This window comes from Lemur catta, chromosome 10 (genome assembly GCF_020740605.2).
Source record: "Lemur catta isolate mLemCat1 chromosome 10, mLemCat1.pri, whole genome shotgun sequence".
Taxonomy (NCBI): domain Eukaryota; kingdom Metazoa; phylum Chordata; class Mammalia; order Primates; family Lemuridae; genus Lemur; species Lemur catta.
The window spans coordinates 3,143,870-3,169,598 of NC_059137.1; the positions used below are offsets into that span (position 1 = coordinate 3,143,870).

The following is a 25,729-nucleotide window of genomic DNA, read 5'->3' on the forward strand; positions in this document are numbered from 1 at the left end:
AGGATGTTCCCGATGCCCCTCCTGGGTCGGTGGGTTTGGTGGGGGTCCCTCCCTGTGCTGGGACATCCTTGTCCCTGAGGGGGCCCTAGGGTCCACCCTGGGGTCTCAGAGGTGCTGAGGTCAGGGGCTTGACACCCCACAGGCGAGATGCGCTGTGATCCGTTGGGCAGGGCAGTGGCAGGGGGCCGGAGGCGCGGGCTGAGGCAGCGGACGTGGTCCAGCGCAAATGCCGCAGCTCCAAAATCCCATCTCACCTTCGCTGGGGGGAAAACGGGGCCATCTGGATGCGTTGAGGAAAGATCCCCTCCCCCGGCTGACAGTCACTCTTTCCCAGCCCCCGCCTGCTCAGAGTGTCCCTGGGCCTTTGGCTGGTCCCCTGGAGAGATCACGTACATAGTTGGAATTTCTCAGCCCGGAGCATTGCCAGATGTCCTCAGAGTCTTAGCCGCACGTGAACAGATGGCCCAGTCCTGGGAGACTCGTCCCCTGTCCTCCTGGCACCTGCCTACACGGCGTCCCTCTCGGGCAGTGCACCCGTACCACGCACGAGCCGGGCCCCTTCCCGCTCGGATGCACCCGCTCCCTGGTGGTGAGACCAGAGGATCCTTAAAAGGACAAGAATCCGCTCAGCTGCGGGGAGGCCGTTTCTCAGCCCCGGTGCTTCGGCTGTGCCGGACCTCAGGGGCGGGGAGGGCCAGACCCAGGGGCTTAGGCCAGCGGGTGGGCGTCCCTCGGGGCCCTCTGATCTCTGTCTCCACCTTCTGCTGTCAGTTTTTTCTGTTTTCAATGTGTTGTTTGACAGATGGGTGGACCTTGGTTAAGCATTGTTTTGACTTCAGCAAAGTCTGAAATCTTTTATTTCTTTTTCTAAATCGCATGTGATTAACGATGTTTGCTTTACTTATCTTGGTGTACGTATGTATGATGGAGTGACTGCTACCTCAAGCAAAGTGACATACCCATCCCCTTGTGTCCTTTCTTAAAGAGCACCTAAGCGCCCTCTTGGCAAATTGCCAGGATGTAGTGCAGTTTTATCAACCGTGGCGAGACCCCTCCCCTCATGCCGCTGCCCTGGTGGCCCGTGTCGCTGGCAGTGGAGCTGGGCTGGGCCGGGGGTGGAGCTGGCCACAGCTCTGCCTGGGAAGGTCCAGGAATCCCCTCTGCTGAACCCGCGCACCGGCCGTTCCCAGCTTCCTTCCCAAGCCGAGCTGGAGCCATCTGGGGTCGGCTCTCTCGGGAGATCCCCGCCCGCCTTGCCCCAGTTCCCCGAGAACAACGGCCTGTGTGTCGGGGAAGACAGCTGCGGCCCCGGGCCCTGCCTGGCCAGTGGCTTCCCACTTAATCCCAGCTCAGGTGCTGAGCCTTCCCGGCTGTCTTTGTCAGAGGGGAAGAGGGGAGCTGGGGTTTCGGAGGCTGTTTGGCTGAACTCTCTGTATGTATCATACGTACACGTGTTTCTCTGAATGTACGTCTGTGTGAACACAGTGTACATCTTCCCGGTGACTGGGGGGCCCTGGTGGGCAGAATGGGGGTGCTGGGGAGCTCTGTAGCCCCCTGACTGTGTGTCCGTCACCAGCCTGGTGCCCAGCCTGTGGTGCCCAGCCTGCTGGCAGCCGCACTCCTCTGCTGGGCACACCCTTTCGTCACTGGCGGTGTGCTGTCTCGGTCGCTTTGTGCCACTGTAGCAGAGCACCACAGCCGGGTAGTTGACAATGAGCGGAAGTTCATTGGCTCGTGGCTCTGGAGGCTGGGATGCCCACGAGCGTGCCATGGGTGTCTGGCAAGGACTTGTGCTGCGTCATGACGCGGCAGAAGGCGGGAGAGAGAGAAGGGAGCCAAACTCATCCTTTACAACAAACCCGCTCCCGCGACACGGCATCAGTCCGTGCGGGAAGGCAGAGCCCTCAGGATCTGGTCACTTCTCAAAGGCTCTGCCTCCCCACGCTGCTGCCCTGGGGATTGGGTTCCCAGCGTGAACTTTGCGGGCCACTTGCAAACCATGGCACCTGCCCAGGCTCCCCAAGAGGACTTGCTCCCTTTTGCAGCAGAGTCCCCGAGTGCGGCCTCGCTGGTTTCCCCTTGGTCTGGAGGAAGGAAAGACAGGGAGACCTACTTGGGGCCAGGTGCCCTCTCACCCCGCTCCAGGGGTCACAGGAATTAACAGGGAAGGGCTACCACTGTTTGTTGCCCCACATGTGGCTACGCCGTGAAGCATGCGGGGTCCAGTCCAGCGTGCGTGGTCCCAGGACACCCAGGTGCCATCCCGCTGCCCTCTTAGCGTGCAGATCCTGCCGGGTGGGGTTCCCTTCCCCTCCCCGGGCGGGAGCACGTTGCCTCAGGTCCCCCGAAGTGGGCGTGGAATGTGGAGGACATGTAGGGCAGGGGGTGCCCGACCCTGGCATTGACAGGTCAGAAGTGAAGAGAAAAGCCCTGCTCTGGGATATGGGCTGGAAATGGGGTCCCAGAGCAGGGAGTGCCTCCTGGGCTGGGGGCTCCGTCCAGCAGGGAGCTGCAGCCCCTGCTCCCGCTTTGCCCATGTCACTGCCCACGTCACTGCCCACATTGCCTCTCCTGGGGCTCAGGCAACTGAGGGCAGGAGGCCTCGTCCCCATTTGGGATTAGAGCGAGTGAGGTGGCGGCTCCAGGCAGGTGGGCCTTGGCTGGTGAGGGGGTGGCTGGGGAGGGAGGGCAGCCGAGCACCCAGGTGGATGTGGCCGGGTGTCCCCCATGCTCTGGGCTGCTGCTGTGTGCGTGGGAGGAAGCATTTACCACCCAGGGGGAGGAGAGGGCTGGAGGCCACAGCACCAGGCCTGACAGTTGTCCTGGCTGGGGACAGAAATCCAGCCTGGGGCCTGTGATGCCTCTTTCCCTCATCTCCCCGAATCCACCGGGGCCCCGTGTCCTGGGGTCCACCCCTCCCTTGGGCGGCAGACCAGGCAGCCTGGTGGTCGGGTCCCTCCCCCGTCGTGGCATCTTCAGGTGCTTCTCTTGCTGCTGCTCTCACGGGAGCCTCTCAGTCACTGGCCACTGGCCAGGGCTTGTTCAGCCTTGGGATGCCAGGGGGACAGTCACTGTGGCCCCCGGCACGGCCCCCGTTGGAGACTCTGCTGCCCGCGAGCCCACCAGGACAGCCAAGAGCTGCCCAGGGCCGGGGTCTGTGGGCCTCTCGGCCATCCAGCTGGAGGCTGTGCAGGCAGCTGGGGCCGGGTGTTGGGAGAGGGTCTCACTCGCCTCTCTCCGTCCCTTCCAGGGCATGCTCGTCGAGGGGCCGCCTGGCCCGGAAGGCCCCGCCGTGAGTATCAGGTTTTATTTTCCTGTGACTTGTGGGAGGTGCTCTTGGGGGGGCAGGGTTGGTGACACCCCTCAAATCTCTTGGATGGAGAAGAGGGGGGTCGTCCCTGTTGCAGACGCCTGGAGCCCAGTGGTCCCGGCCCCCACCTGCACCCTGGCTGAGCCCGGTGGGGAGGGGCTTTGCCTGTCCTGGATCTTTAACTCCATCTTGACTTTATTTTTCATTCCAGGGTCTTCCTGGACCTCCAGGAACTACTGGTCCCGTAGGCCAAGTCGGTGACCCTGGAGAAAGGGTAAGAGGTTGACTCGAGTCCCTGAGATTGCCATGCGGTGGGGCTGTCCCTGCATCCTCCCTGCTCTATGGCTCAGTTTGTCCCTGGGTGTGGAGGTGACAGCGGGCACATCAATTTCCTTCTTCAAATTGCCCCCGCCCCAGCTGCTGCTAACACCACCCCCTCTTCAGACACCCCCAGAGGTCGGCTGTCATTCAGCCCCGTGCTGGGGACAGGCGGTTCCGGGAAGAGCGAGCCCCGTGGGCCGCAAGGCTGCCCTGCCGGGTCCCAGCAGTGGCAGCTGCAGAGCTCCTGGGCCGTCTCTGTCCTTGCCGGGCACGGCCTCCCTGTCCGGAGCCCGCCTTGTCCCTCCTCTGCTGGAGACCTCCGTGGGCCTTGACCCTCCCCACTCACCCCTCCTGGCCCTGGGTCAGAGGACGTGTCCTTGTGTTGCGTGTGTGCGTGTGTGCGTGTGTGCGTGTGTGTGTGTGTGTGTGTGTGAAGCTGTGCCGCCGCGGTTCCCGTGTGACACCTGGCGGGCGCTCTGAGTACTGCAGCCTGGCGGGTCGTTGTGGCAGGGCTCTTGTGTTTTCTCTTTCTGCTGTTGCGTTTCCTGCTGTCCTGGTGACTGTGAGTGTGACAGGATGGGACCAGGAGTGGCAAGCGGGGCTGAGAGGAGCAGGCGTGGGTGGCTCTGGGTGGGTGTTATCCCAGGGCCTGGCCCACGGCCCGGAGCGGGGTGTGGACCGTGCAGGTATTTGGGTGGGCGGATGGAGGGCCGGGTCGGGTCACATGGGAGGTGGTGTGTGACGTCAGGGTGCCCACGGCTAGGGACCCTGACCCTGACCCTGCTTTCAGAAGCAACTGTGCGGGGACTTGTCTAGGGCGTCTTGTGTCAGTGCCTGGTGGCTTTGCAGCAATGCTCAGGGCGGTGAGGTGGAGGCCCCGTAGCCCCAGGAAGACTGGGCGGGTTCGGGGAGAGTAAGCCGTGGCCGGACCTTAGGTTCTCACAGGAGCCCGGTCCTCCTGGGCAGGAGGTGAGGGGGAGCTTGTCACCCTTCATGGGGCACGTGCTGGGGAGGGGCCAGGTGAGCGCCGAGGGTGACCTTCGCAGGAGTAGGATTTGGGTTGGTAGGGAGAGGAGTTGTCATTCTGTGTCTGGGTGACCTCTGAGAGCCGTCCCGGTCAGACTGGGCCACACAGGAAGATTCTCCGCAACGTTGCTTCTCAGGGCCAGGGCTTTGGGCGCCCAGAGGAGGGAGGTCTGGCTCTGTAGCGAGGGACATGGCAGGAGTCGGGGGCTTGGCTGGGCTCTGGAGTGCTGAGCTGGCCTGCCTCCTGCCTCTGCCACGGAGCCACCGTCCCAGACAGGCCACAGGGAGGGCCACTGTTCTTGCACGACTCAAACTCTGCTGGTGTCGGGGCTGCAGCCTAGCCCAGTTCCCTCCGGAGACCCCTCCCCACAGATCTGTGTGACATGGGGCGGTGGCCAAGTCTCCCCCTGCAGAACCACCGTTGGAGGGACCCACACGTCTGGCTGAGTCTACATGCTAGTGAGAGTGGGCCACACGGCGTTGGGGGTTGCTGCTTTCTCCCCAGATGTAGGATGGGCGATAGCACAGGGGGATCAGATGCCCACGGTGCTGGCCCTGGCCTAGCGCTGGGAGCCCAGTGGTGTGAGCCGGAGGGCACCCTCTCCACTTGGTCCCTGCCTTTGGGCTGGACCTGGCTCAGGGCCAGAGGCAGGTGGCCCTGCCCGTGCCTCGGGGAACCGCTGCCTGAGCCAGCTGCTCCCCTTCAATTCAAGTCAGGGTCCAGGAGCAAGGGCACGGAGGCCGGGGTCGGCAGAGAAGCCAAGTCCTCCCAAACCTGCTGTCCTTGGAGTCTGGGGACACCTGCAGCCCACTGGCCTCCCCGGGGCCCTTCCACGTGGGAGGGTGTTGCCAGGAGCCCAGTGCTGCCCACTCCTCCACTCAGGACGCCCGCCCTGCTCCCGGCCCAGCTTCTCCGCGTGCGCGGATCTTGCTCATCTGCTCATGCCCTGTGCGCGGTCCCCGGGCGTGGGGTGGGCACCCCGCCCTGCTGCTTGCCGCGGGCGACCTCAGGGTCCCCGTGTCATAGAGGGAAAACTTTCTCTACCCTCTGAGGTTCAGCGTCCGGGGCCTGCTAAGCTGACGAGAGACAGAGTCATAGGCGGAAATAGGGTACAACTTTATTAGCACTTTCTAATCTTACGGGCACGGGGCCGTCACAGCCACGCGGTGAAAACCAGAGGAAGTGGCTGGACTTGGGAGCCTGGGAAATGCAAGGTGCAGAAGTGGCTCCACAAAGGAAGGGGCCTTGAGGCTCGAGTTCTTGTTTCCTGTTGGTGTAAAGCCAGGGAGGGGGTTCCTGGAATGACGGGGCTGACACTGCCCACCCCCCCTGCAAGGCGACCTCCCGCCTCTCTTCTCCCCGAATTCCTCGAGACCCAGCCAGGCCTCCGTCCCTCCTCACCCTCTGCCTTTCCTGATCCTCAGCTCACAGCCATGTCCCTCCCTTCTCTGGGCTGGGGTTTCTGGAACATTCCCTGCCGTGGGGTCCTGCACCCTCTGTGTACTTTCAGGGTGTTTCCCGGGTGGGCCACGTCTTCCGCCCCCCCCCCCACCCCGTTCTCACCACAGCCCGGCCCTGCCCTGGCCGCTCACTGACCCAGCCTCCCTCTCCCCTCGTCCACAGGGTCCCCCTGGACGCCCAGGCCTTCCTGGGGCCGACGGGCTGCCCGGCCCCCCCGGGACCATGCTCATGCTGCCGGTGAGTACCTGGCCTGTGGGCGGGCGGCTGGGAGGGTGGGATCACTCGGGGGCCAGGGCGGGAGCTCCTGAAACTGGGCTCTTGGTGCGGGCGGCCTTTCTCCCTCCCTGCCACGCAGAGTTGAGCGCTCAGCTCCCGGGGAACCAGCCATGCTTGTCAGCAGGAGACAGCCAAGGTGTGGCCTTGGAAGCTACTTCTTTGGTCATCTGCCATCTTTTGTAGCCACGGTGGTTTTACTCCAGAACTTTCTAGATTTCGATCTAAGCAGCGTGACCAAATGAGGCCCAGGCCCCTGTTTTCTGTGTCCGTGGCAGAGTGGAGGAGGAGGCCCTCTGACCTCTGCTTCACAGATGGACCCCCGGGGGCTCAGGGGGCAGCTCGCAGGCAGCCTGGCCTGGCCCCCAGGGTCCAGCACGTCCCCTGACGTAGCGCCCCGTGGTGGGCAGTCGCCCCGCTGGTGCACCTCCCTGCCCCTCAGCCCCAAGCACCCCAGCCCTCACGACGGGCCCGTGTGGAGAAGGCGGGAAGCTCACAGGGGCTCCCCTTTTGAGGGCAGATATGGGAGGTGGTGACATTTGGTTCTCATGTTTTTTCTTGGGGTCCCTGATAAAGGCACCATCTCCATCGTACCCCAAGGTACATTTTACAGGCGGGAGTGCCTCAGGCTCCCCTCTGATAGCTGTGAGCCACCAAACGCCCAGGCTCGGCCCCCTGGGCTCCTCGGGGTGTCCCTACTGACGAGGCGGATGGGCTGCGTGGGCAAAGTGCCCGCCTGTCCCCGGGCGCTGGCGAGGGTGGAGCTCCAGGAGGGAATGGGTCCCTCTGTCTGAAAGAAAGCTGTGTGGGCATCCCACCCACCACTCAGGCCCTCCCTGAACTTGACCTCCCCTGAGCTTGGGGGTCCGCTGAAGGGATGAGACCATCTCCTTCATGGGGAGCCGGCCGGGAGGGTGAGGACCTCTCCCAGGCCACCAGCTGGTCTTGTGCATCAGTCTTGTGATTGAGGTTTGCCTTCTGGGACCCGGTGCTAACTGCCCATCTGGCGCCCGGGGGCTGGGCAGGGTCAGGGAGCCCCGTCATAGGGTGGGGACGTCTTTCCCAGGCCTCCTCCATGCAGCCAGTTCCATTCTGCCCTTGGCTTTTCTCAGCAATACCTGGGGGCTGTGGGGTCTCGGGGTGAGATGCTCTGGACACCAGCAAGGGCTTCCTGGACACGGGGAGGGTGTCACCAGGGGTCCCTGGGGCTGAAATTGATGGGGGCTGGGGGCATTTCCACACCCCTGGGGTAGACAGTGTTTGCCATAGGGTCTGGGGCCAAAGGGTGCCACACCAGACCCTCCAAGGCTCTGCGGTCACCCAGGAGGACTGTGGGCGTGGCCTTGGCCTGGGGTCCGGGCCGGGCTCAACATCAGTGCCCCCCGGTGACACTTGTCTTGCACCTGCAGTTCCGATTTGGCGGTGGTGGTGACGCAGGCTCCAAAGGCCCCATGGTCTCAGCCCAGGAGTCCCAGGCGCAAGCCATCCTCCAGCAGGCCAGGGTGAGTGTGCGGCTCCCGGGTGCTGCGGGGTCAGGGCCCCGCTCGTGGGCTGACGGGCCTGGGCCTGGCTCAGGCCTGTTGGAGGGCCGGTGCCTCCCTGACCCCACATGCCTGCCTGTGGGTCTGGAGTGTGGAACCATCCAGTCCTCCGTGTCCTGTGTGCATGAGGAATGGGGAGGTTTCTCAGGGTTCCTTGTCCTCTCTGAGGGTCCAGGTTCTAACTCTGTGAGGGCCTCTGGGCCCCTCCGTTACCTCTGACCTGACGGGCCCACTTCCGCCCTTGGCCGCCCTGCCCTGAACGCGGGCTCTCTGCTGGGCTCCGGGATGCACAGGGAAACCACAGTGGCTCCTGGGAGTGGTGCTCCGGGGCTGCCTCGAGCTCCTGGGCTGGGGCTGGGCACAGCCGGGCACCTCTGGGCGAGACCCCCTTGGGCCCTGGAGCCCCTGGCTCTCGGCGTGGGGGGTCCCAAGGAGTAGGGTCTGCAGAGGAGCATTTGCTGCCTTGTTGCAAGTTGGCTAATTAGCGAGCTGCCTTGCCGATCGCCCGCGGCAGGAGTAGACGCCGCCCCGCGGGTGGGGTGGGCGGGTGATCCTTCAGTGGAGCGCGCAAGGAAGCTGCTGAATATCCCTCGTTTGAGGAATATTTATGTGGCTCCTGCGCGGCCGAAGTAGATGTTAATGAGCAGAGCGCATGGGTAATTGCAGGACGGCGTAGGTATCGAGTTGTTGCTATGGAACAAATTGCCCGAATGATGCAACACAGTGCGTAACAAACCCCATTACCTGCGCTGGATTTATTGACTTGGGCCTGTCTGGCCGGCCTCTCGTCGGTGGGTATTTTAATCGAAGCCGAGTGGTGAGGGGCTTGTAAGATTTCATAGTGGAAAATAATCTTCTGCAATAAAATGGCGTCTTGCTGGGGAAACAGAGTCACGTAGCAGGAGCAGAAGCGCTGCTTGGGGAAAGCAGGTTGAGCCTCTGAGGTGGCAGGTGGGGTCACATCTGGATGGGGTGACAGCCCAGTGTGGGTTTCCCACCCCCCAAACACCTCCCCCGTCGCTGGAGTGTGATCAAAGTGCCTCCCGGGAAACAAAGTCTGTCGAGACGCGACCTGGGCTCCGTGGGAAGCATCCCCCGACCCCACCTGGACAGGGAGGCTTGTTTCCAGTTCAGCCAAGGGCGAAGGGCAGAGAGCGGCCCTCGCTGTGAGGGTGGGGACAGAGAGGAAGGAGCTCACAGGGCCCCCAAAGGGAGGAGGTGGGTGCCAACCCCAGCTGCACTCGATTGGCACTGAGAGCCCCGCAGCAGTAAGGTGGGTGGGCTCCCGGGAGATCAGGGGACCTTTGCCCGCAGAGCCTCTGTCCTTCTCCTGTCCAGTCTGCCCCTTCCCTGCTGGCCTCGCCCCTTCCTCAGCGTGTCCCATCTTCCTTTGCAGCTGGCATTGAGGGGACCGGCTGGCCCGATGGGTCTCACGGGGAGACCTGGCCCCATGGTAAGTGATTGGCAGATGTGGGAGCCAGGCCCCCACTCAGACTGGCCAAGACGTTGCCTCATGAACCAGGGATCCGAGCTTTCTCCCTCCAGGCCCCATCGATCTTTGCAGCCTTGTTTTAAAGTCAGGATAACTCAATGTGGGGCCAGCCACAGCGTGTCCCGCCTGGCCCTGCGCTGGCCCTGTGGCCTCCGCTCAGCTCTCACCAGGTCCTTGGTGCACAAGACACGCACGGTGTGTGCCCGGGTCACTCAGGTGCAGGCACTGTGTGGGGCACCGGGGCTGGGTTTTGGGATCTCCACGAAGTGTGAGTTTGTAGGGAGATGCAGGGTTTCGGTGCCACGGGGGCCCTGTCTTGCTGTCCGCCCCGGGTCTGGACTCAGTCCCCACTCACAGGGGCAGAGTCAGCGTCAGCGCCCGCATCGGGGGGATCTTGCACTGACGGCATGGCGTGGCATGGCGTGTGCACACATTGCCTGAAGCTGGGGACTTTGAGGGACTGCAGTCAAGTTTGTCCCGGAGACAGAAATGTCTCCACGAGTTTGTGGCTCTCGTGAGCTCCCAAGTCCAGAATTTCATTCCAGACTGGGAAGTGATCCAGACAGTTTCCCGTGCTGGTTCTGTTCGAGGCAGGCGGGTCGGGCTGTGGGTGCCTAATGCCATGTGCTGGCTTTGGGCTTTGGGGCGAGGCCCTGCCCCACAGGGCAGATCCAAGTGTAGCTCCTACCCCCCCCAACTCGTCCCCCCAACAGCCTTCAGCTGCGCCTGTCCCTCCTCTGAGCGGTGTTAACCCAAACTGTCTCCCTAGGGCCCGCCTGGGAGTGGAGGACTGAAGGGCGAGCCGGGAGACATGGGGCCACAGGTACGTGGCAGCCTTGCCTTTGGCCCCTGGAGGGCGTCCCCATTCTTGGGCACAGTGACTGCGAGTGGCGGTGGCCCAGTCGCTGCGTTTCTTCAAGGAAGTGGGTGGGAATTGTCATCCTTTATGCAACACTGAGAGTGGGACAGAAGTCACTGGTGCCAGTGGCAGGAAGGAGCTGGCTGTGTTTTCTGTCCCTTGCCCCCACTCTGGGCAGATCCATGCGCTGTCCTGGGATGCCCGCGTGTTGGCAGCTGGGGCCACGAGCCACGGGCTGGGTTGGCACACACAGGGACGAGACTTTGCTCCTTCCTCTGAAAAAGACAGACGCACCACTGACCCTCTGTCCTCTAATTCCTGGCAGGGTCCCCGAGGAGTGCAGGGCCCGCCTGGTCCGGCAGGGAAGCCCGGACGACGGGTGAGTGTTGGTGCTGTGAACTGGCGCCCAGTGACGGCAGTTCGGGCTGACAGAGCCCTGCTCTGGGGTGGGGCTGCCCCTCAGCGGTGCCTGGAGCTGCGGGCCCGCTGGGCTGCACCAGGCAGGCTGCTCCTTCCCTTTGAGGGCACGTCCATCCCTAAGGCCACGTCCCAGCCAGCTGCTCCGGAGGGCGCTCTGTGTCCCGGGGTGTGGGGGGCATATGCTGCCCAGGGGCCTTAGTGACATTGGGCTCTTTTGTGTTGACTCTTTTCCTCTGTTCCAGGGTCGGGCTGGGAGTGACGGAGCCAGAGGAATGCCTGGACAGACTGGCCCCAAGGTAGGCTGCCCTTGCCCTCTGATACCCCGGTGCCTTGGTCCCCATCGTCCCTATGGCCATGCTGATGACACGACCAAGATGCTCGTTGTGTGATGGCTGTGGTTATGATGACAAGTGATGACTCGTTTGGGTCAGTCGCTCTGGCCTTTGACATGAAGACTGGGGTTGGGGGGGTACTGCTTTTCACAAGCACGTGTGGCCGTCACAGTTAGTTTGCTTGGGGGGAAGTTTGTTCCTTTCCTGTGGGTGAGCCCGGGTGGGGATGGCAGCCCGGCCGTGACACCGCTCCTGAAAGCACGGGGGATGAGGCCACACAGGCAGGGACAAGTCCAAGTCCAGGGGCAGGAGGTCATCTTGTCCAGGCTGGGGGTGTCTGGGCTCCCAGGGGTTGCCCGTGGTGACTGCAGGAGCCCGGTGGGGGCAGGAGCAAGCCCGTGCCAGGAGCTCGTCCGCTGGGGCCGCTGACACTGCCCCCGTCCCCGCTGGGCGTCACCCTGTCCATCCTCTGCCCTGACTTGGGTGTGCGGCACCTCCCCCGCTCCTGGTCTGCCCCTGTCTCAGCTGCTGGGAGCGTTTGTCCAAGGCCATGGGAGGTGCCAGAGGAATAAGTGACCTTCTCCAATGAGGGGCCAACAAGGGGACGGCAGCTATTATGTGGAAGAGGGACGGAGGCTGGGTCACCACAGAATGCCAGGTGTCCCCTACCCCTGCTCCCCTGTGAACAGTCTTGGCTGAAGTCCAATGTGCTTCCCGTGAGTCCTGAGCTGAGGAGTGACCTGGGAGGTAGATGGAGAATGCGGTCTTACTGGATCTGTCTCAGTAGACTGTGGTCTTCTTTCAGCAACAAAATTACCGAAAACCTAAAATATCCTACCCTCGTGGTTTGCAACAGCCGTGAGACGGGGCATGTTCCTGCCGGCCAGGGAGCCAGGGTGCCGGGGGCCAGCAGCGCCAGTCCCCCCGCCAAAGAGCATGAGCACCTTCTGTGTGCCAGGCAGGCCTCTGGGCACTGAGCGTGCCGCGCTGAGCTGTGACGGGGTCCTTGTGTTCTTGGGGGCTCTCGTGCACATTGACGCCGCAGCAGCTCTCCGGAATGCCACAAGGAGCACCCCTCAAGGCCCGAGGCCTGGGACTCAGGGACAAAAGCCACCTCTCCCTCTGCAGCCCGTGTTGGTGTCTGGGGGTGCAGAGGTTGGCTGTGGCGGGAGGGCTGGCCGGTGGCCACCAAGGATCCGGGGTCCGGGCTGCATGGACGCTGCGTGACACAGGGCCCAAGGAAGGGCAGCCGCCACTGCATCTGCATCTGCACGGTGGTGTGTGACGTGGCCTTTCTGTGCTCCTTGCAGGGTGACCGCGGCTTCGATGGCCTGGCTGGGTTGCCGGGTGAGAAGGGCCACAGGGTAAGCGTTTTCTTATGAACCCCAAGGTGATGTCTTTGTTAGCCCAAAGCAGTTGGATTTCCCATCTGCAGCTTGTGATGAACTAGCCAGATGGGCCCTGTCACTGGAGGGGCGTAAAGGGGTGAGCGGTGGGTCCTTCCTTTCAGAAATCCTCTCCTGCCTCCCGGGATCCTTTGCATCTGGGGAGACCCAGGCAGCTGCCGTTGCGGGAGCTGCTGAGGACACTTTGCACCATGAAAGTGGTGGCCCCAGGGGCTCGGGCCGATGCCAGCGGCTGTTCCCGTGAAGGAGCAGTGGGAGGGCGAGGCCACACCTGGCCGCCCGCCCGGCTTTCTCTCCCATTTGGGGTGTACGCGACGCGGCGGCTCTCTGTGGCTTGTCAGACCCTTTCTCTCTCGCCTGTTCTCTTTTCAAGTAGACGTCTCTGATGCCTCTTTTGTGTTTTAGTACATTGAGGACATACAGGCACATGTGTACATGTATATACACACACAGGCACACACAGACACCTGCCCACACATGCACGTGCACACACACACACACTCATACACACAGGCACACACACAGAGACACACACACACAGACACACACACACACTCACACACACACACAGTTCGTTGACTGGCCAGTCAGAATTACCTCCGTTCCGTCACGCACTGCCATGAAGCTGCTGCAGTTTATCCAAAGCGGCTGCACCACGTTCTCTAACAGCCATGTGGAAACTGCACAGCCACGAGGACAGTCCCTGATTCACTGCCAGTCGTTTTGACTGACTGATGAGCACATCGTGAGCACCAACTGCATGCGAGTTCTGCAGCCGTGAGCTGGTGGCTCTTCCCGTGGGTGCGAGGGGCGGGCTGCCGACGTGCCCCACTCCCCCAGAGGTCCCAGCCAAGGCCAGCTCGGATCAGTGTCCCCAGGGTGCCTGTGTGTCTGTGGCCTCCGCCCAGCCCACTGGGTGCCCAGTCTGGCAACCCTCCCATCATGGGGTCCCCCGGTGAGACCGAGGTGAGGGTCTCGCAGCCCGGCCCTTGGCAGACGCCATCTCGGAAAGAATCATCCTCATGCCGGAGGGTTCCTCTGAGCACTTGGGAGTCTCACTATCAGAATCAGAGAAAACAAAGTGGGGAACTTGGGGGACCCACTCAGGAGAGACTAACACTGCCCCATTCGCTTCCTAGGGTGACCCTGGTCCTTCTGGTCCGCCAGGGCCTCCAGGAGAGGATGGAGAAAGGGTAGGTATCCCGTCGTCGCTCCGGCTGCGTCTGCCTGTGCTGCTCCTCCGTGAGCCGCAGAACAGCCACCAGGGAAGGGCGTGTGGCGGGGGCCCGGCCAGCTACGGGGGGAGGGCGGCTGGGAGCAGAGAGGGACTCCCGAGTGGGCGAAGTGGTCGCGTGCTGCCAGGAGGCTGCGGTGCGTTGGAGACAGCGCCCATTGCAAGCCTTCCCACCGACCCGGTCCTTCCTGCGAGCGGGTGGAGCTGGGGGTCGCCTCTCACAGGTCTCAGAAAGGCCACCTGGAACTGCAGGAGATGGGAGCCCCGGCCCCTGGGAGGAAAGACGCCAGAGATTTCCCTGGGCTCAGCGTCTCTGTGCACCTCCTCTGGATGGGGAGCCAAGTGGAGGCAGCGGGGGCCAAGCGCAGGGGTTTGCGGGGAAGAGTAGGGTGGGGCATAGGAAGTAACACTCCATGGCTCTAAAGGTGGAGGGAGCAGGTGACTGACCATTTGGATAACACGGGAGGGGAGCTGTTCTCCGTGTGGATGCAGGGAATGGGGCCTGGGGCACGTGTATCTGGAGCTCTGGGGATCTGGCATGCGCATCCTCGCGGGGCTGGAGGCTGAGCACAATGTCTGGGCCACTGTGCAGATGGACTCCTCTCCCATGCATCCCAGTCACGGGGACAATGGCTTCGGGTGTTAGGGGTGTTTTAGGGAAAAGGTTTGAGAAGCCCCGGGAAGTGGGGAAAGAGGAGGAGCAGGCTGCAGTGGCGTTTCTGTCTCACCAGCTTGCAGGCTGATGCTGTCAGGGCACCTCTCCTGTCTGGGCCTCAGCACAGTCCGCTGCAAGATGAGGAAGGAGAGAGGGATCCTTCTAGATGTCTGTGCTTCTTGATTCAGGGGAGACGTGTGTGCATGCATGTGTGTGTGCATGTGTGTGACTGTGTGCATGTACACGCACAGGGCGTATGTGTGTACCTGTGTGCATGCATGTAGGCCTGACTGTGCGTGTGGGTGCACAAGGTGTATGTGTGTGCCTGTGTGCATGCATATAGGCATGACTGTGCATGTGGGTGCACAAAGTGTATGTGTATGTGTGCATACATATATGTGCATGGCTGTGTGTTATACAGGCATGTGTGCATGGCTGTGTGTATGACTGCATGCATAGGGTGTATGTGTGGGTGTGTGCACACATATGTATGCATGGCTGTTTGTGTGCACAGGCATGTGTGCATGGCTGTGTGTATGACTGCATGCACAGAGTGCACATGTGGGTGTGTGTGCACACGTGTGCATGGCTGTGTGTGTGCACAGGCATGTGTGCATGGCTGTGTGTATGACTGTGCATGCACAGGGTGCATGTGTGGGTGTGTGTGCACCCTCATTCGAGCGGGCTATGTGTGAGCATGTGTGCTTGCACGTTCAGGGAGGGCAGGAGGGAGAGGCGGGGCGTTAACCGGGCACGGCGTGCTGGCGAGCAGCCCTAGGTGTGAGCTGGTGGATCTAGGGGAGCGCGCCTTTCTGGAGCCGGAAGGGAAAGGCTCTTCCTGGTGTGCTTGTCAGGCTGAGTCCTCTGTCTCCCCAGGAGGTGGCCCAGGGATCTTGTGGTTGTGCCCTGGTCCCCTGCTTGGGTACATGTTGTTCATCAAGGGAACCAACCCTTTGAGTGAAGTGGTCTTTCTGCCCAGCTTCCCCCCTGGAGCTGTGGCTTGCGAGCTCCCGAGCAGGTGTCTCAGCACCCGGGCCTCACTGTCGCCTGCAGCATCTGCACAACTTGCAGCGAGGACATTCCAGGCCTTCCCAGCTGGCGCGGGGATGGGTAACTCTAGCGTACGCTGAAGCAGCCCCAGGCCAGAGACTCCTCCACGGCTGCAGGAACATGGCCTCTCTGGTGTCCAGGCTTTACAGCTTGTCCCTAAAAATCCTGCCCTTTTTGTCCTCCACAGGGTGACGATGGAGAAGTCGGGCCCAGGGGCCTTCCTGGGGAGCCCGTAAGTGCACTGCCCGGCGGGACTGTGGGTGGTCGGCATGGCGACAGCGTTCGTGAGAAGGCTCCTGGAGCCACTCCAGTTTAGATTAGGGGGCTCGGCCTTGAGAACAGGCAAACCGGGGCATTGTCCTGGGGAAGAAGGGAGGGAGCGAGTGGCCGGCTGGCCGGGCAGCGCCCAGGACCTGGTCTGAGCCTTTCCTGCGGGGGGGAAGTGCGGGCCCTTGAGGGACGTGGTGGACGTCCGGGGGCCCGTGGTCGGGGTCCGCACTGCAGCTGCGGTGGGCGTCTGGGACAGTGGCTGAGCCTGAACCAGCCGGGTTTGCAGCAGCCGCTGGTGCTGCGCCTTCCCAGAGCGGGTCCCTCCAGCGCACCCAGCCCCGGCGTCGAGAGGTTCTTTTCCCTAAGCTGACTCGGATTTAGGCCCAACGCAGATTTCCTCAATGACAAAAGGACATTAATTACTTTTCACTTACTGTTGCTTTAAATTGTCTGTTTTGTCATTACCCGAGTCGGCACAGCTGTGTGCGTCCGGCGGTGCTAATGGATGGGAAATCTCACAGACCAGCATCGCGGAGGGCAGGGTCGGCGTGTGTGACTCTTGTGGGGCTAAATCACAGCCTCGCTGTCTGGTCAGCCGCGGAGGAGAGTTCCGCGGCGCTCTCTCTTAGCACACGCCTGAGCAATATACCTTCTGGGCTATTAGCTTCTAAAACGCATTTATGGGACTAGGTATTAAAATAACGAAGGAAACATTTAAGGGGCAATGAACGTGACAAGGATTCTCTTCTACTGAATCTGAAAAGGTTCTATCAGAATCAAGGGCACTCGCCGCCCGTGTGGCTTGGCCACAGGCTGGTTAACCCCTCACGGCGGGGTGGGGTTGTCACGGGGGGAGCACCCAGTGGCAGATAGTGACCGCCGCTCAGCTCACCAGTCTGTGACCATCCTAGGCGCAGCGGGGCCTCGGCTGTGCTGCCCGCAGGCTGGGGGGCTCTTCTCACGTGCCCCTCCCTGCTAGGGGAGGGGTCAGCTCCTGGCCATAGTGGCCGTCCCGGAAAGGATCTGAGCTCCACACATTCCCTCCACGCATCCTGGTGTGAGGCTCCCGTGGGAGACCTGGTTTCTCCTGCCTCCCCTCCCCGCAGCCTCGGCTGTCTGGTCCCAGTGTCATTGCAGAAACGGACTGGAGAGGGAGCTGGGAGCAGGAGTCGGACAAAAGCAGTGCTCATGCAGCGGGTGCAACTGTGGGGCGCTTCTCCGGGAGAGCGTTTGTGCCCGCCCAGGGCAGGTGTCAGAAGTGCCAGGAGATTCGAAAGGCCCCTTTCCCTGGGGGTGCTGCCTGGTGCCCTGTCTGAGCCCCCCTCAACTCCAGGCACCCGCCCTGTTCCCAGTGCTGATGGGGGTGGAGTGAGGAGATGAGGCAGGCTGAGAGGGCGTCTCAGTCACGCTCCCGGGAGACGCGGAGACCCGAGTCACCAGCCAAGGCTCCGGGCGGTGTCGGGGCCAACAGGGCCCAGGGTCTGCCTGGGACGGGGAGGAGGGCTGGGATTCCTGGCTGGGTTGAAACTTTCTTTGCTTTTTCCTCTTGCAGGGGCCACGTGGTCTGCTTGGGCCAAAGGGGCCCCCAGGCCCTCCTGGACCTCCTGTAAGTCCTATCACTTCTCTGCATGTCTGTCCCCACCATGGCCTTCGAGACCCCACTGCTCAGCTGGTAGCCCACTCGGGCACTGGGGAGGCGAATCTGTGCTGACCACTCTGCACACCTGCCTGCAGCTGGTCTTTAATGCTCACCTGCGAAAAACCCCAGCTCCCACGGGTGCGGGTCTGCAGTGGGGGCCCGAGGCTAGCCGGCCCACAGCCCCCTCGCACGCAGGCGCGCTCCTTTCCAGCACACAGCAAGTGCTGCCTGGGTTACAGGCAGAAGCTCAGGGTGCCAGGTTTCCTCCCTGCTTGAAAGAACTCCCAGCAGCTCCTGTGATAATTCTGGAAAGAGGAGAAGCCCGTGGTTCCCGTGGGGCTCTGCCCCAGTGGCGGCTGCCCTAGGCCAGGGCCTGTCCCTGTCCCTTATCAGCCCTCTGACCCACTTTTCTGGGACTCGGGGCCTGCCCCATGGGATCTGGGGCCTGGCAGCTCGCTTGGCCCTTAGCGAGGGCTACTGGGCGAATCGATGGACCCTCCAGGGAAGGGATTTAGGATCCGGTTGTTCCCCTTCCCCACAGACTGTGCCGTCCTCTGGTACAGCGTGGGGCAGGCATCCCAGCCTGCTTGGGTGTGCTTTTCCTTTTGGGCGTTGTTAATTCTTCTGCATTCAGTGTATGTTTTTTCTTTCTAAATCTGATGCAGGGTGTCACGGGTATGGATGGCCAACCAGGCCCCAAAGGAAACGTGGTAAGTCCCCGGGACCCGGGAGATGTCCCCTGGCGCGCTCCTTGCCCTGTTGGTGTTGCTGTCCACGTAGCCGGGGAGGTGAGAGCAGGGCACAGACACACCGCCCTGGTGCCACCCTCTGGGGCAGAGCGGCGGTGCCGAAAGCCTGGAGTCGGCACCGGTTCCACGCAGTCAGGGCAGCTCAGCACAGGCGTGGGGGGAGACCACTTTCCTACTGCGCACGGGCAGCTAGTGATAAACATGTCACCTTTCAACGCCGGGACACCCGTCTCCTGGACACCCACGTCAGTTTCAAGGGCACTGGGAGGCGTAAGCAGGACAGGGTGATGTGGAAGGTTTCTGCCAAGTAAATGTTTCTGGCCAGTTCCTTTTGCGCGTTCCTTCCCTGACGGGTGTCCGGGTGTGTTTCCCGGACAAGTCGGCGCTCCCTGTGTCGGCGTCCACGCCAGCAGCCTCGGAGGGGCCGAGTCCTCACTCTGTTCTCTGCGGCGGGACCCACCTGCCTCTTCCCTCCGGCTGCCGAGGGCATCTCCCCTTGCCGCGGGCCTCAGGCACGCAGGAGCAGTTTGAAAGGAGGAGAGGCCAGGACTGGGGGGCGGGGACGAGGCCCCAAGGAAGGGGGTACAGTTCCACAGCCCACTTCGGTGCCTTTGCTTTTGTCTCCTGTAGGGTCCCCAGGGAGAGCCTGGCCCCCCCGGACAGCAGGGTAACCCGGGCGCCCAGGTAAGTGAGACTGGGAAAGAAGGCCCTGGCATCAGGCTGGGGGTGGATTTGGGGGGCATCTCCAGTCCAGTTCCCTGGGAACGACCACAGGGGCTCTGCCCCCTCCACCTTGCAGCCCCTCACCTTGCCTGGAGGGAAAGGTGCCCGGATGAGGGAGCTGGCCGGTGGGGAGACCGGGGGATGGCAGGGAGGGCAGTGAGTCAGGCAGCTCGCTCACCTTCCCCTCTTCCCCTCCTAGGGTCTTCCAGGCCCCCAGGGCGCAATCGGTCCTCCAGGAGAAAAGGTAGGTGGGTCTTGGCTGTGTGGTGGGGCCACCTTCTGCCTGCAGGTGCACTTCCTGGCCCAGGCCCAGGACCTCGGCCATTGCTGGCTCACAGCACGTGCCCCAGTGTCCCCCAGGGGCGCTGAAGCTCAGAGTCCTAGGAACTGGGTGACAGGCACGAGGAAGACCTTGGATCTGTGTTCCTCACCGATTCGTAAATTTACCTGTTCATTCATTCTCCAGTATGTATAGGGGTTGCCAGGTTTAACAAGAAAAATAATACTGGACACCCAGTTACGTTTGAACTATTTGTTGTTTCCCTGTTGTTGTTGTTTTAGTTGTCCTGTTTTGCTAAATTTGGCAACCCTAAATGTATCTCCAGCACTGACTGGGTCCCAGGCCCTGGAGTGAGAGCTGGAAGCCTTTGCCCTCCTGGAGCTTGTGCCTTAGCCTGGCACTGGGCAGCTCAGGCAGCACCTCTAGGGGGTGACCCTGGTCACAAGAATCCCTGGAATGCAGAGGGCTGGGCTGATGCCGGGCTGGGGACCCCCATCTACCTAAGGGACGGTGAACTGCCTTAGCTGGACACTGTGCCAGGCCCTGGGGGTGTTTGCAGGAAACACAAGGGAGGATCCTGCCAGGCGTGCGGGAAGGGCTCCTGGGGACACGGCGTCTGCACAGGCAGCTGTGAGGGGAGAAGGGGCACAGCACTTGGTGGGGCGGTTTTGTCCCTACAGTAAAACCTGAAGGTGCTGGGACAGCAAGAGGTGAGGCGCCTCCCCTGTAGGTGCCGCTTTCGGCCCGTGGCAGCTCAGCGCCTCCGCCACGCTTCTTGGCAAGCGTTCTTGGGGCAGGGATGTTCAGAAGTGACCTTGGGGATGTGTCGAGAGGTTGGGCAAGCCCAGGTGTCTCCTCATGGAGTCTCCGGTTTGTTCTAGGGTCCCTTGGGTAAACCAGGCCTCCCAGGAATGCCCGGTGCCGACGGACCCCCGGTGAGTAGCCCTGCCCCTCTTACCCCCACACACCACCCCCGTCTGCACGCCAGTGATGGGGCCAAGGACCCCGGCTCCCAGGGGACACTGGGCCTCATGTACTCTCTCTGGGCTCTGTGGATGAAGCCCCGTTCGGTCTGAAGCTTGACTGCTCGGTGATTATTGGGTTTGGGACACGCTTTGCACAACATGTTTTAAGCAGAGGGGAATGTTAATTACTTATTAGGGTGTGCTGTTTAATTACCGGAACTCAGCCTCAGAGTCCTGAACAATGAGCAGGGCCGGGCCGGGCACCGAGCCATCGCGTGCGGCCCCCGTGTTGGGAGCGAGGAGGCAGGGTGGGCCGTGTGTATTTTTAGTGTTCACGCACGGAGAAGGGAGGGCGGTGAGCAAGTGCGTTTGCAATGTGCGAGCGCACAGCTGTGGAGCTAAATTAGATTCTGCCTGGAAATAGCGAGTGAGTGACAAATCCAATCTGCAGCCAGGCTGTGTGGAGGGGCGGCGTGGGGAAGTGGGGGACGCTGAGGACACGTGCGTGCATGCGTGCCTGTGTGCACACGTGTGTGCGCGCGAGTGTGAACCTCTCCCCACCACCCTCTGTAAGTTGCGGCTGGGCTTTTTGTTTGTTTTTTGAGTATTCAGTGGATGCTGAAAGCCTGTTTCAGAAGACAAGTTTAGCTAAATTAATTATTTAAAACACAGTGTATTTTATGGTTTTAATAAGGCCATTAAAAACGAAGCGAGAAAGTTAAATATGTTGACAATTAATCGGTGCCTGCTTCCCACGCAACATTCCCGTGGCTGATAATCATTTGGTCCAGTGAGTCACAAATCACAGATCGCCTTTCTCGACGGGAACAAGCAGACCACGAGTGTTGTCACGCCGCGTGGGCCACTTTGGGGACCCGCAGTCTCCCGGCCACGTGGGAGTTTGCTAAGTGTGCTAATGACTAAGTGATTAATCTCTTCCAATGGGTCATTTGTGTCCTTTAACGTACATTTATATTTAATTGCATTTTCTAATTATAAAAATAACACGTCTTGTTATAGAAAATTAGGAAAATAAATAAAATGACAACCAATTGGAAACCACCTGTGACCTCGTCTCCATGGGTGAAGCTGCTGATGACAGGCTGATGTGTGTCCTTCCTGCCGTGGTTCCTGCTCCTGTGACGCAGTGGCCAGGCCGGGGCCCTCGGGGAGGAGCTGTGCTGGGGTGGGGGGGGCTGCAGCCCCCCTTCCCTGACTGACTGTCCTCTCTGGGCCCTCGGCTGCCCTGACTGGCTGTGCCCTGGAACCCCCTCCCCACATTGGAGCCACCAGTGAGTTAGGGTCCCTGGTTTCCTTTCGAATTCTGTGGGGGAAGAGGGGCCCTTGAGGAACCCCCTGCCTGTGTGGCCAGTGGCCTGCCACTCGTACACCGCGTTTCTCTTCCCGACCTACATCTAAACCTTTAAACCGTGGATGTGTTTGAGTCCGGCTCTGCCGACTCGCGCTTGAAGGTGCTTCAAACAGGAGGGAAGCCATGGGTCGGCCCGAAGACATGGATCCAGTTGCCTTACGAGAATTTGGAAGGAAAAAGTGATTTAAAAAAATTCTCCTTTAGAGAAGTAGCACAATAGGGATGTTTTTTCCCCTTGCATGGGTTTGCTTTTGGTTTTGAAGAAAGGAAGATTAATTTAAAACCCATCAAGAAGTATACGGCGTTTCAAAGCAGCAACGCAGACTCAATACGCTGAAATATACTGTTCAGTAATTCCTGACAGCACACAACGGGGAAACGGCTAAATGAATTACGGCGTGACGGAATATCATGGAGCCAGTAAAAATTGAATTTCAACAAATATTCTGTGACATGAGAAAAAATGCTCACAGTATGATATTGAATTAAAAATCTATCCTGCGATGCCAATTCTGCACGCATATATGCAGAGAAAATAGCGCAAAAGGTCTACATCACGCAATTAGCCTCCGCCGCGCTGCCTGCTGAGGTTATGAAGGTTTTAATTTCCCCTCTGCTCGCCTAATCGCCTGCAATGAACATATATTACTTTTTTAATCAGAAAAATATCTAATACAAATAATTTAAGCGTTATTATTTTTCCATTATAAAAGTGACGCTCACTGCAGAGGACTGGAAAATGCAAACGAGTGGAGAGAGAGGAGGGGGCTCGGGCCCCTCACTGCGGAAGAATCCGTCACTCTCGTCGTCCGGTCCTGGTTCCTCTCGGTCTCTTCCTGTTCACACATTTTTAATGACCATGTTCTGCCTTCCACTCCCGGCTGCTCTCGTCCTGTAACCGTGGCTTAGGATGTCTCTAAAGGAATTTGCCCTCATCGCGAATGCTCGTCACAACAATGCCGCCCGCTGACGTTCACTGGCCGTCGCGGTCACGGGCGATGTTGGCGCTTTCCGGACTCGCGGCAGTCCGCGCGGCAGCCCGGTGCAGGCAGGCTGCTGTCTCCTGCCATGGCTGAGGAATCGTCACGTGACAAGGTCGCCAGCCTGCCAAGGTGACCGGGTGCGGGGTCTGCCCCGCGGCGCCTCCCTCTGGAGCCGGGCGCTCAGCCACCCACAGATGCCGCCACCCCGAGTTCCTTAACAGAAAAATGTCTGTGTCTGATGGAAACTGCGATAAAGGCCCACAAAGCGCCCCTCTGGGCCCCCGGAACAGGCCCCTCTCCTACTCCCTGGGTCCAGCCCTGCCACCATGAGGAGCTGGCACTGTGAGCCTCGTTTGGCGATGGCCTCCTGGTGGCCAAGGGTGCCCCTCCGGACCAGAGCAGCAGGCGTGGTCCTGCCAGTGCTTGAGTTTTCTCAAAACCTCCGCGTGCCACGGGCTCCCTGAAAGGGAACTTTTGCACCCGACTCGCTTTCCCATCCAGATAGGCTATTTGCAAAGGCCTCAAATCCAACTGTACAACTAATACGAATTTAGAAACCACACTCAAAGCCAGGTGCGGTGGCTCAGGTGGCCCACGCCTGTAATCCCAGCACTTTGGGAGGCCGAGGTGGGAGATTTCTTGAGCCCAGTAGTTCCAGATCAGACTGGGCAACACAGTGAAACCCCAGATCTACAAAAATAAAAACTATAGCTGAGTGTGGTGGTGCACACCTATAGTGCCAGCTACTCTAGAGGCTGAGGTGGGAGGATCACTGAGCCCAGGAGTCTGAGGATGCAGTGACGGAGCTATGATAGTGCCACTGCACTCCAGCCTGGGTGACAGAGTGAGAGACCCTGTCTCAAAAAATAAATAAATAAATAAATAAAAGCCACACACAGATCATTTACTGAAGAGACTTGGGTCCCCTTAGCACTGCCATATCTAGAAACAGAGTCCCAGATCTTTAGGATGCTCAAGGTAAAAGAACACCTAATCCGTACTCTCATTTTACATGTGAAGAAGTGGAGGCCCAGTGAGGGCAAGTGACTTGCCCAAGGTCACACAGCAGGTTGGGTGTGTCCAGTAGAGTCAGACCTCGCCCTGCCAGCCACCTCGCCACACTGCACAGTCTCTTTCCTGGAATCCTTGTTGGTGGAGCTCTCTCTCCACACGGCGAACATTGGTCTTTCTGCTTTTATCCCGTATGCTTGGCTACCCGACTGTGAGCTCCAAGGCGTTAAACCTAGTGACCAGCCTGGGTCGGAAAGTCAGAGAAACCTGCATCCCTGGGAACGGGATTGGTCCGGGCCCAGGTGGACGGGGCCGGGACCGGGGGGAACTGGGGATGTGCTGGGGCCCCGTGGCAGCCTTGCCTTTCCTCTGGTTGCCCCAGTGATCAGAGACTCCCAGGTTTGCAGACAATGCCATGGCTGCCGGTCCCGGAGTGGGGAGTCCAGCGTCCGGGCCCAGCTCCTTGCTCCCAGGTTCATGTTGCCAGGTGACCTCGAGCAGATGCCCTCAGTGTCCCTGTCCCCAGGCACGTGTCCGTGGCCTGTGGAGTCTGCACGAGAGGGTGGGGCTGAGCCTGGAGCCACCGTGTAGGCCAGCTGTGCACATTCCTGCCACCGCAAGCTCTGACCATTGCCGAGGCCTGGCGGGGGCTGGGGCCTGCTGTGCCCATCGTGCAGATGAGGGAGCTGAGGCTCAGGGCCATGCTTGGCTGCCCTCTGCCACCCTGGACTTGGCGCCCGCCCTGTCCCTGGCGAGGGAAGGAAGTGGGGGGACGTCGGCCATCACGGCCGCGTTCTGTGCTGCCACGGAGGGAGGTGAGCCCTGAGGCGGCTGCTTGCTGAGGTGGCGGGTGACTGACTGGGGCCTTTTCTTTTGTGGCAGGGGCACCCTGGCAAAGAAGGCCCTCCAGGAGAGAAAGGAGGTCAGGTGGGTACTTGCCGCGCCCGGGGCTGTGCGGACCAGTCTGCATCTGGAGCCTGCCGCACACACCGGCATTCCGAGAACTGGGTTTTCAGCCTGAACAAGGGCGAGCCCTCGTCCCCCGCCACCCACTGAGCTTGGGTCTGCCGCGTGCCTGGCGTCCTGTCAGCACAGGGGCGGGGGCCAGGCAGACGGCGCCTGGCCTCACGGAGCTGCGGCCTCGCACAGGGGCCCACGGGCCGGTCCTCTCTGGGGGCAGAGGGCTGTTCTAGACGCTGGGAGGAAAGGGCCTGAGGGGGACTGAGGGGACCCTTCGCTGCGCAGGTCCCCGGGCCGGTGGGAGGCGTGGCTGCTGCCCCACCAGGAGCCAAGGGTGCCCTGTCCTGGGGAGCTGTGACGGTCACGGCCAAGGCCCTCTGACTGTGGGAGGACAGCCCTTCCTGGACAGCCAGTCCTTATCCCCTTCCCCCAGCCAGAGGCTCTCCTGTTTCTTTCTGGAGTCCCTAGGCTTGGGATGCATTTCTGCAAGGACAACTCTGTCCGTGCAGTGCAGCAGAGCCGACCTTTCGCCGGCTCCACTCCCAGCCCACCCCGTAATTCCTGGGCTGCCGACTGGCCTGGAGCAGAGGTGTCCTTGCTCACCATGGACACGACCTGCTGCTCTGTCGGCCGTAGCTGTCCGCAGGCGCCTCTGCTGTCTCCCACGGGAGCCTCTGGAGGGCCCTGCCCGGGTGTTCACTTTGTCCACAGCAGGAGGGACTTGGCTCAGTTCCACTCATGCTGGAAGGACCCACAAGCTAACTGGAGTGGACCAGGTACCCCCCCTGACATGGAGCCAATGGTTTTTTTCCCTTTCGTTTTAGGGTCCGCCTGGCCCCCAGGGTCCAATCGGCTACCCAGGTCCTCGAGGAGTCAAGGTGAGAGATTCCTGCAGTTGCAGGTCTTCCTGCAGGGCATGGCCGGCCTGGTTTTAAGGGATTCCTCTGTGGTTAAACCTCCCTCCAGCCCAAACTGGGGACACTGGGCCCCAGGGCAGTGGGCCTGAGCTGGGGGGATGTGGCCAGCCTGAGTTGGGAGGGCTGACTGGGCGTGGGGACAGTCTCCAGCCAGCCTGTGACAAAGCCGCCAGCACGCTGGTGGCCAACTGTCAGGACAGGAGCGTGTCCTTTCACCCCACACCTCTGTTAGTATCTCCATTGTCGGACTTCTCTTGCCCTCCCCGTGGACAGCAGAGCTGGGCTGAGGCAGAGCATGGCCTCTTTCCTGGGGCAGCTCGGAAACGTCCCTTCTGAGCCATTTGCATGTTCAGAGAGTGAAAGAGAGAGTCTAGAGTCTGTCCCCGTGGGTACATCTGGGTGGGCCAGCCTTGTCGCGAGACGGGGTTCAAGGGAGATGTCCACTTACTCACAGTCGGGCTTCTGCCGCGAAGGGCTCC

At 61.1% G+C, this 25,729-nt stretch overlaps 1 protein-coding gene across 1 annotated transcript in view; it reads left to right on the forward strand.

Annotated features, from left to right (window-relative positions):
• The window catches only part of COL5A1 (collagen type V alpha 1 chain), a 148,679-nt gene that overhangs the window by 67,628 nt on the left and 55,322 nt on the right, over positions 1-25,729 (forward strand). Inside the window, 18 exon segments of the mRNA XM_045563967.1 lie at positions 3,251-3,292; positions 3,522-3,584; positions 6,282-6,356; positions 7,802-7,894; positions 9,330-9,386; positions 10,195-10,248; positions 10,610-10,663; positions 10,947-11,000; positions 12,347-12,400; positions 13,582-13,635; positions 15,569-15,613; positions 17,204-17,257; positions 17,956-18,000; positions 18,670-18,723; positions 18,962-19,006; positions 19,924-19,977; positions 24,256-24,300; positions 25,158-25,211. Of these exon segments, the coding sequence (XP_045419923.1) occupies positions 3,251-3,292; positions 3,522-3,584; positions 6,282-6,356; positions 7,802-7,894; positions 9,330-9,386; positions 10,195-10,248; positions 10,610-10,663; positions 10,947-11,000; positions 12,347-12,400; positions 13,582-13,635; positions 15,569-15,613; positions 17,204-17,257; positions 17,956-18,000; positions 18,670-18,723; positions 18,962-19,006; positions 19,924-19,977; positions 24,256-24,300; positions 25,158-25,211 (996 nt within the window).